This window comes from Lampetra planeri, chromosome 82 (genome assembly GCF_965212315.1).
Source record: "Lampetra planeri chromosome 82, kcLamPlan1.2.h2, whole genome shotgun sequence".
Classification (NCBI taxonomy): Eukaryota; Metazoa; Chordata; class Hyperoartia; order Petromyzontiformes; family Petromyzontidae; genus Lampetra; species Lampetra planeri.
In genome coordinates, this window is record NC_136186.1 from 3,294,881 (window position 1) to 3,305,092 (window position 10,212).

The 10,212-nt window shown below is 51.0% G+C and overlaps 1 protein-coding gene across 2 annotated transcripts in view; it reads left to right on the forward strand.

Moving 5' to 3' along the window:
• Positions 1-9,979, forward strand: part of C82H1orf52 (chromosome 82 C1orf52 homolog) — a 28,137-nt gene extending 18,158 nt beyond the window's left edge. The window contains exons 1-4 of one of the 2 annotated variants that reach the window (XM_078621411.1): positions 3,851-4,024; positions 4,136-4,251; positions 4,554-4,752; positions 9,518-9,979. In XM_078621411.1, the coding sequence (XP_078477537.1) occupies positions 3,922-4,024; positions 4,136-4,251; positions 4,554-4,752; positions 9,518-9,768 (669 nt within the window). In that variant the 5' untranslated portion in view covers positions 3,851-3,921 and the 3' untranslated portion in view covers positions 9,769-9,979. Of the gene's footprint in view, positions 1-3,850; positions 4,025-4,135; positions 4,252-4,553; positions 4,753-9,517 lie in introns of those variants that run through there. The other variant, XM_078621410.1, reaches the window with a different exon arrangement.
• Positions 9,980-10,212: the final 233 nt, after the last annotated feature.

Consider the following 10,212-nt stretch of genomic DNA (forward strand, 5'->3'; position numbering starts at 1 on the left):
TGTGTGTGTGAGTGGGGAGTGGTGGTGCAGTGGTTAGCGCACTGTGTGTGAGTGGGGAGTGGTGGTGCAGTGGTTAGCGCACTGTGTGTGTGGGAGTGGGGAGTGGGGGTGGAGTGGTTAGCGCACTGTGTGTGTGAGTGGGGAGTGGTGATGCAGTGGTTAGCGCAGTGTGTGGGGAGTGGTGGTGCAGTGGTTAGCGCACTGTGTGAGTGGGGAGTGGTGGTGCAGTGGTTAGCGCACTGTGTGTGTGTGAGTGGAGAGTGGTGGCGCAGTGGTTAGCGCACTGTGTGTGAGTGGGGAGTAGTGGTGCAGTGGTTAGCGCACTGTGTGTGAGTGGGGAGTAGTGGTGCAGTGGTTAGCGCACTGTGTGTGTGTGAGTGGAGAGTGGTGGCGCAGTGGTTAGCGCACTGTGTGAGTGGGGAGTGGTGGTGCAGTGGTTAGCGCACTGTGTGTGTGTGAGTGGAGAGTGGTGGCGCAGTGGTTAGCGCACTGTGTGTGAGTGGGGAGTAGTGGTGCAGTGGTTAGCGCACTGTGTGTGAGTGGGGAGTAGTGGTGCAGTGGTTAGCGCACTGTTTGTGTGTGAGTGGAGAGTGGTGGCGCAGTGGTTAGCGCACTGTGTGAGTGGGGAGTGGTGGTGCAGTGGTTAGCGCACTTTGTGTGTGTGAGTGGGGAGCGGTGGTGCAGTGGTTAGCGCACTGTGTGAGTGGGGAGTGGTGGTGCAGTGGTTAGCGCACTGTGTGAGTGGGGAGTGGTGGTGCAGTGATTAGCGCACTGTGTGTGTGTGGGGAGTGGTGGTGCAGTGGTTAGCGCACTGCATATGAGTGGGGAGTGGTGGTGCAGTGGTTAGAGCACTGTGTGTGTGTGTGGGGAGTGGTGGTGCAGTGGTTAGCACACTGTGTGTGTGTGAGTGGGAAGTGGTGGTGCAGTGGTTAGCGCACTGTGTGTGTGAGTGAGGAGCGGTGGTGCAGTGGTTAGCGCACTGTGTGTGTGTGTGAGTGGGGAGTGGTGGTGCAGTGGTGAGCGCACTGTGTATGTGCTACTAACAGCAATTGCTCCTATGTATGTGTGTCTATTTGTGTGTGTCTGTCTGTTTGTGTCTGTCTGTGTCTACGAGGTTAGGAATGGTGGTGGTGGTTGCTTATGCCCCCACCGAAGATGAACACGGATGCACGCAAGACCAATGAGTCAGATGCCTTCTATGACCTCCTGTCACAGGTGCAAGCTAAAGTGGCCCCTCGGGATAGAGTCATCTTGACTTCAATGCCCGAGTTGATCATGATGCTGGCACCTGGTCGGGAATGATTGGAAGGCATAGGCCAGACCAGCTCAATAACAACTGTAGGAGGCTACTAGACTTTGGTGCGGCCCATGGGCTTGTAATTACCAACATGCTTTTCTGGCATCGGTGCATCCACGCAACATTATGGATGCATGCTGGGTCCAAGCAAATAACATTTATTGGACTAGGTACTGATGGAACAGCAGATGCGGGCCCATGTCCTTGACACCAGGACCTACGGTGGAGCTGATCTGCCCACTGATCATCGGCTTGTCATCTGTAAGATGCACCTGCCATTCTTCCACTCCGGTTGTGGGTGTACACCCAGGGCCCCATTCAAACCCTTAGTGGCCTGGTCTCAGCTAGCTGATGAAAGTTGCAAGCGGGAATTTCATAATAGCTTGCAGCTGGGATTGGCATCGTCCCTCACTCCTCCTGATGCCGAGGGTAAATGGGCGAGGTTTAGGACTGTGGCTCATGCAGCTGCAATGGCTGCTTTGGGTACACGAATCAGACCTCCCCAGAGACTCTGGCTGACATGAGGTGTACTAGCTGGCTGAGAAAAAGCGACAGGCCCACTCTCATCGGCTACAGCATCCCACGTCGGAGAATGAGGATCGCAGCCTTCGTTCTGAGGTTCGGAGAGCCATGAGGCGTTGCAAGGATGGGTAGTGGTCACTGGTTGCTGAGGAGATGGAGTCTGCCTCAATGGCCCGCGATCACAAATCGCTCTTTAATTCCATCAAAAAGGTTACCTGCAGCGCCACACCTATTACCATAATTAGGGGAAAGAACAGTGATCCAATCTCTGACCCCCAGGAACAGGTTTGCAGATTTGCTGAGCATTTATGTGAGGTCCTGGGGGAGGGGACATCCCTCAGCCTGGATAACAATGTGGGAAAAAGTGGGGATGACCCTGCCGAGGCTGCGTTGCCTCAAACATTGGAGGAAGTCACCCCCTGTGAGTGGCTGGCTAAGGTGCCATCTGTTGAGGAAGTACTGAAGGCGATCCAGAGTCTGAGACCAGGAAAAGCACCGGGCAGAGATGACGTGGCGTTTGTGCACAGACTGCCCTACATGACATAACAACAGTCTGGACTACTGGATGGGTTCCGCAGGACTGGAAGGATGCCCTTGTGGTCCCCCTCTTCAAGAAGGGGGACTGCACAGACTGTAACAACTACAAGGGCATCTCACTCAGTGTGCCGGGAAAGGTCCTGGCAATGATTATTCAACATCACCTTGCTAGGCACGCTGAGGAGAGGCTTGCGGAGCCCCAATGCGGTTTCAGGAAAGGGCGGTCCTGCACAAATGCCATATTTTCTGTCCGTCTGCTACAGCAGAGGTGTAGGGAATTCCAACAAGACCTACATCTCTGCTTTATTGACCTGGTCAAGGCCTTTGATACCATCAGTAGGCCTGGGCTCTGGGTTGTTCTTCATGCTTTTAGAGTCCCTGACCCTCTGCTCACGATCATTAAGGACCTTCATGATGGTTTCCGGGCCCAGGTAAAACTACGTGGCTGGGAGTCGGAGCCATTCCCTGTACAACTTGGGGTGCGACAGGGGTGTCCTCTGGCTCCCACATTATTTAACATCTATTTCGACCGCGTAGTTCGTAAAGCCTTCAATAGCTGTACCGGAGGAATTTCCATCTGGTACAGTACAATGGGAGGCTGATCGATGCCCGGGTGCGGTCAAGGAATGGCTCTCTATTGCTCAGCCATGTTATGTATGCCCATGATCTGGTAATTGCTGCTCACTCAGAGGAGTAGTTGGAGGTGCTGCTGCTGAACCTGGAGCTTGTCACTAAGAGGCGATGCCTTAGCAACAGCCCGACCAAAACTAAGCACCTGCCTGGGTATTTTGTACCATTGGACACTCCACCCCCACAACTCCCAATTGGTGATAAGGCAGTTGTGAAGAGAGTGGAGAGTTTCCCATACCTGGGCAGTGTGCTCATGACCGGCATAGGTTTAACAACAGAGGTCTCACTCCGAATCAGTCGAGCGGCATTATCTTTTCATCGGTTGCATAATGCTGTGTGGAAGCTACCTGGTCTGTCGCTCCGCACGAAGCTTCATGTCTTCTCGACCACGGTCATGCCCTCCCTTCTCTACTCTTGCGAAACTTAGACCCCGCCGGTTAGAAATATTTAGGCTGGCCTGCCTACGATCCATCCTGGGTTTAACCAGGGTGGATCTCATGAGGAGCTCACAAATCCTTGAAAGATCTGGACAAAATCCCATCGGTGAGCTCCAGCAGGCAAGGCTGCGTTGGCTGGGCCATGTAGCCCGCATGCCCAGCCACCGCATGTCTAAGCAGATTTTGTTCAGCCGGATCGAGAGGGCGAAATGGGCGCGGCACGGGCTGGAGAAGAGATGGAGTCATAATCTAGATCTGAAGTTTTCGTGACTGATGGAGTGATGTGGTACAGGAGGATGTGGAGCTGAGTGGACTTGCTAATGACTAGTACCAGCGGTGTCAAGATCGGCCTCTGTGGAGGAGGCTCGTGAAGGACGCTACTGGGGAGTTGGAGGCAGTCGCCCTCCAACAACAACGGAGGGCGGAGGAGCAATGCTCACAACAACGAGCGGAGTGCCAGGTGGCTAAAGCACAGCAAGTTGGCACAGTAGCGGGCACATGTGGTGCGTCAGCCAGTCGTCTCAGTCAGTCGACCTGTGGCATCTGGGTCTGCCCCGTGACCTCCTACCAGCGGGCGTTCGACACTTCACGTGGCTTCAAGGTGCACATAGCCTGGCACAAGCATCGTGGTGATGTCACCGCCACTTAGTGGCGAATGGCGGTTGTTGTTGTATGTGTCACTGTATGTGTGTGTGTCACCGTGTGTGTCTAGGCCGCCTCCCGTCACCCGCTGTGCTGTTGAGCCGCGTGCTGGAGCCGAGCTTCTTGCAGAACCCCTACAGGGGACACATCGACTGGGAGCGGCGGGCCGTCAAAGGGCCTGAGGAGGTGGGGTGGTGCACCTAGCCTGGTACCAGGGTATAGTGTAGTGTGTAGTGCAGTAGTTTTTTAGTATAGTGCTTAGTATAGTGTATAGTGTAGTGTAGACACTCACCCAAACACTCACCCACCTACCCACTCACCCACTCACTCATCCACACACTCACCCACCTACTCACTCATTCACTCACCCACCCACTCACTCATTCACTCACCCACACACTCACCCACCTACCCACTCACTCATTCACTCACCCACCCACTCACTCATTCACCCACCCACTCACCCACCCCTCCCTCCCCCCTACTAGCCCCCCCGAGAGTTCAAGCCGTGGCTCTCCACCGCCGCCCGTGCTCCGGCGGCGACTTCCCCTGCCGCGGCCTCGGTGAAGCGGGCAGCCCCCACTGGGCCCGACCTGGCCGTGCGCTGGTCCCAGATGTACCGCGACGACGAGGAAGAGAAGGCCAAGGAGGCCGCCTCCTGCACCCGCACGGATGGATACGATGGTGGTGAGCACCGGGGCGGGGTGGTGGTGGTGGTCGGTCGGTGGGTCGGTTGGTCTCGGAATGGCATTTGGCGTAGTGTACCGTGTAGTGTGTAAGTGTATAGTGGTGTAGTGTGTGGCATAGTGTGTAAGTGTATAGTGTAGTGTGTAAGTGTATAGTGGTGTCGTTTGTGGTGTAGTGTGTAAGTATATATTGGTCTAGTGTGTGGTGTAGTGTTCAGTGTAGTGTTTAATAGTGTAGTGCATAGTGGTGTAGTGTATATTAGTGTAGTTTATAGTGTAGTGTATTGTATAGTAGTGTGGTGTAGTGGATAGTAGTGTAGTTTATAGTGTAGTGTATAGTAGTGTAGTGGCAGTGGAGGGGCTTGTGTGCTCCATCCACCCGGCGGAGTCAACCCACGACGAGGTGGAGGTTCGCGCAGACGCTGGCAACGGCAAATCGACTTCTGTTCCACTCGCCAGCAAAATATTCGCGACCCGGAAACGTAAGACACAGAAGGGAACCGGGGCGTGTTCAAAGTTTCCGCAATGCATCGGCTAAAAAAGCCGAGAGAAAGAGAGCAAAAAAAAGTCTGTCGCGAGACGCAGCGGTGATGGCCGACAGAACAGGGAAGACAATGGCCACGGGCGAGCGCAGAGCCCCTCGATCAAGTTGAGTAATTGAACATGGAATTGCGGCGACCGAGCAACGGAGAGGTGAGGAAGAAGAACGCGTCGGAGGAGCCACCTTCACGCCTGAAGACGACAGCGGAGCGGGAAGAGATGAGAGGACTCCTTCAAGAAATTTAGAGAGGTCGCTGGAAGGTCTTACCCCAGGAGTAGGTGGCCTTAAGAATGCCATTGGGAGGATATTCTGGAAGAATACGAAGACAAAGAAGAAGATGAAGATGAAGGGAGAATTGTTAAGGAGAAGAAGAACACGACAAATATGAAGGAGAAGGGAGAATACGAAGAAGAAGGGAAAATAATAAGATGGAGAAGAAGACGAACGAGAAGGAGGAGAACGAGGAGGAGAAGAACGAGAAGGAGAAGTAGAAGGAGAAGAACGAGAAGGAGAAGAACTAGAAGGAGAAGTAGAACCAGAAGGAGTAGAACGAGAAGTAGAACCAGAAGGAGTAGAACGAGAAGATGAAGAAGGGAAAATAAGAAGATGGAGAAGGAGACGAAGGAGAAGAAGACGAAGAACGAGAAGGAGGAGAATGAGGAGGAGAAGAACGAGAAGGAGAAGTAGAACCAGAAGGAGAAGTAGAACCAGAAGGAGAAGTAGAACCAGAAGGAGAAATAGAACCAGAAGGAGAAGAACGAGAAGATGAAGAAGGGAAAATAAGAAGATGGAGAAGGAGAAGACGAAGGAGAAGACGAAGAAGAATATGAAGAAGAGAGAATAGACAGGGATGCGGTATGCGGTAGACAAAAGGATTAACGAAACAATGTGGTGCGGGAAAGTACGAAAGAGAACCTCCTGCGACTGAGCATGAAGTGTGCTGGCTGAGCCCCGAAGGAGCAGCCAACGAACAACAGAGCCCCCGGGGGGGGGGGGGGGTCAGTGGCAGACCCCATTGAGCTCATCGAGGGGAGGGGGCAGGAGATGAGGCTATTTTAAGATGCAGCCCACAGTTTAGTGCCAACAGATTTCGGTCCAGTGGCAAGTGGCCCAGAGGCCGGACGTGTTTAGCGTCATGTGTAAAATAAAGACCTCGGTCCATACGTAGTCTCGAAAAAGCTGTAGCATACTTTCCCAACAAAGTAGAACGCTGACATTTGGTATTTAATTTAGTGTGTTCTTTCTCCCTCTCTCCTAATGTTCAAGCCTGTGTACTTTACTACGCGTCTCTTCGTACTCATTGACATGTAAATTTTTTCTCTAACCCCTCCCTTTCTCTGCCTCCGCCCCCCTCTGTCTATTTAAGGCCACCCCACAGAGACGATCCCCCCTCTCTGTACCTGTGTTGCTCTCTCTATGTATCTTGGTGATATCTGTCTGCTTATATGTCTGTCTATAGTTTTCTGGTTAGATTTTATGTTGCTATTTCATTATACCTGATGATAATTGCTTGTGTTGCAATCGAAACGTCGTATGCTATTATTTAATTTATTATTTTATCTTTATACGTGACTTTCCGAAAGAACCAAAGAATAATTCCTGCAGTCACGAAAGCTCCAAAATTAAGATTAAACAACAGGATATTTTTGAAAATCCGAGATTTTTTTTTTAATTTAAGGTCCCCAAATCTCAATTTGAAGTGCCCCATAAACACGTCTGTGTGTATCATTCAGAAACCATTCAAAATATAAGATTACGGGTTTTGTTTTGTTTAACAGAGCGTTAAACAGCAATTAAAATGAAAGCGAGAACCATTGTTCCATATTTTATATTGTATTTGAGATTTCGTATTCAAGCGTTTTTTTATGGAAAAAAATCAGCATTTTATGATGTTCAAATAATTCAATAATGGTAAAATATAGGAGAGCTTTCCCTCATAGAGTAGTTTACGTTCATTCATTTTGTTATTTCTCAAATAACAAAACGAACTGAATCTTTAAATCGAGCGGCTTTCGATGGGCACAACTTTAAATAATTATACGAAGTCGAATCAAGTCGTCAATGTCGTAGATGTTAGTGTCTGATCGTTGATAAACATTGCAAACAAAATCATGATCAGGTTAATTATTATATTCATTGAAAAATTTCGCCTGGCGAAGACAGACAGATGTTTATGAACTAGTACACCTATATCTTCTTGGTTCTTTCGGTAAAGTCACGTAGAATGGAAATAATAAAATAATAAAAATAAAACATGAAAAGATAATTCTCACGACGTTTCGGCCACAACGCAAGCAGCCATCAGGTGAAGAACAGGTCTGTCAGAAAGACAGCGTCTGAATGAACACCACCAGGCTTGGCAGCGTATATTTCAGCTGGATATGCAAATTCCTTTGTCAAGGCGCTCTTCCCCCTCCAACCCAGCTTAAATATACGCTGGCAAGCCTGGTGGTGTTCATTCAGACGCTGTCTTTCTGACAGACCTGTCTTTCTGACAGACCTGTTCTTCACCTGAGGACGGCTGCTTGCGTTGTGGCCGAAACGTCGTGAGAATTATTTTATTATGTTTTATTTTTATTATTTTATTATTTCCATTCTACGTGACTTTACCGAAAGAACCAAGAAGATTAATCCCTGCAGTCATGAAAGCTTTAAATCGAAATTTAGTACACCTATACTTAAGACAGGCGACCCCCAGATAACGTTCTAACAACCCCACTATGACTCCCGCCGTAGCCCATACCCAAAAAGGTTTTGCTGACGATTCAACATATCATGGAGAGGCTGTGGAGCATGAGTACTACTGGATGCAAGGGGGGGGGCGCATTGCGAGCATCAGACGGACAATGCAAAAGGTCAGACAAAATATACCGGCAGCAGCCGTGCCTCTGCTGCATTGACCACAGCAAAGCTTTTTTTTTATTTGTGTGGCCCGTGAAGTGACGTGGATTACGTGTGAAGAGAGTCCACCAGACGACGGCTTGAGGGTCGACGCCAAAAGGCGAAGGTGACGGCGACAGAACAGCTTGACTTATCCGGCCTGGGCAATGAATCAACCGAAGCCGTGAAGAACTTTGTACTCCCGGGCTCGCTGATTGCCAAAGATGGGGAGTGTAGCCACGAGATGAGGAAGGCGGCCAGATCTCCGTAGAATGGCCACGTCCACAGCTCAATCGGATACGGATATGGAGAGACAAGGGGGCATTACCATGAATGCCAAGAAGAGGCTTCTCAAAGCTCCCCTGTTACCCTTTATGGATGCGAGCCGTGGACGCCGAGCGATGCTGCCGATACCACGGACCTTAAAATATCAAACACCATCCGTCCTGAGGGAGATCGGGGTCCCCCCCTTCTTACTGGCGAAGCAGAACCTGGACAAACTTTGGGCAACGTTGCGAGGACCTGGACAAGAGGAATCATCGGTCCTGCTCGGGAACGGTGAGGGTAGTATGGGGGGGCGCAGAGGTCGACCCCGGGAGGAGGTGGATTGACGACCTCAAGATCACCACTGGCTCTGCTCGCTCACCCAGCTACGAGGGGCAGCGAGAGACCGGCAGTGTGGATGGTCGTGGATGTCACCAGAGGTAGTACTCGACCTGACGGTACGAGATGACAACGTGAGTGTACAGTAGTGTCGTGTATAGTGTAGTGTACAGTAGTGTATAGTGTAGTGTATATAGTAGTGTAGTGTATATAGTAGTGTATAGTAGTGTACGTATAGTGTAGTATATAGGAGTGTAGTGTACTGTATTATGTACTCCATAGCGTACTGTATACTGCACTGTGTGGTGTACTATAGTGATGTAGACTGAGTGTGTGTGAGTAGGTGTGTGCGTGTGTGCGTCTGTGTGGGGAGCGGCGGCGCAGCGGTTAGCGCTAACGCTGCACTATGAACCCGGTGACCCGAATTCGATTCCCGCTCGCGCCCAACATCAGTGACAATCATCTGAACCAGTCCTGGGCCTCCCCCATAGGTCAACTCAGCCACAAAATGAGTGTACCTGGTGTGTCTAGTAAACATCGCCACTGGCGCAGTAGGCGTGGGGCTGGCCACCCACACCTGTCATGTGCCACAGTGCCGGCCTTCATAGGGCGCTACTCCTCGCGAACAGCGCTGGCCCCAACAGTCCATTACAGGCCATTACAGGCCACACGGGGAATGTTTTTGTGCTCTAATACATCAATTCCCCCACTCTCTCCCCGCCCATCTCTGCGCCTGCCAAAGTCGTGGTGAAGGGAGACGCCGATGGTGACCACGTTGAGGCTTCCACCGCCGCCTCCACCTCGTCGCATCAAACGCCGGCTCCACCTCCTCCTGGGTTCCTCGCCTCCTCGTCTTCATCGCTGTCGTCGTCCCGGCCTGCCGAGAGTTTCCAGGAGAGGGAGCGGAAGAAGCGAGAGCGGGGACAGGCCAACCGCGACGCCAGCTTCGTGGAGGAGGAGAAGCGGATCCTGCGGCACACTCACACACAGTAGACTTACACACACTAGACTCACACACACACACACTAGACACACACTCGCACACACTAGAATCACACTCACTAGACTCACGACACATACACACACACAAACTACACTCACCACGCAGGGACCCATAGACTCACCACAATCTGTGCACAAGAGCCTTGTAGATCTTCAGATTTCCCCTCCCTCTCTTGGGTATCAATAAAGATTCTGACATCGATTCTGCCAGACGTTGATTCTGACGTTATATACATCTTGCCTATAAACGTAATTTTTTGTCAGTCTGTCTGTGTGTGGATGCAACTTGCGAAGGATTTGGCTTGCAAACCATAGGGTTTAGATAGGCATGAGCCCCGTGGTGAGCCAGCGCTATTCCATTTTCCCATCCATCAACTTTAACGTAGTTAAATTAACAATTTCGGGCTATTCATTATTATTTATGAATTTCCTTTC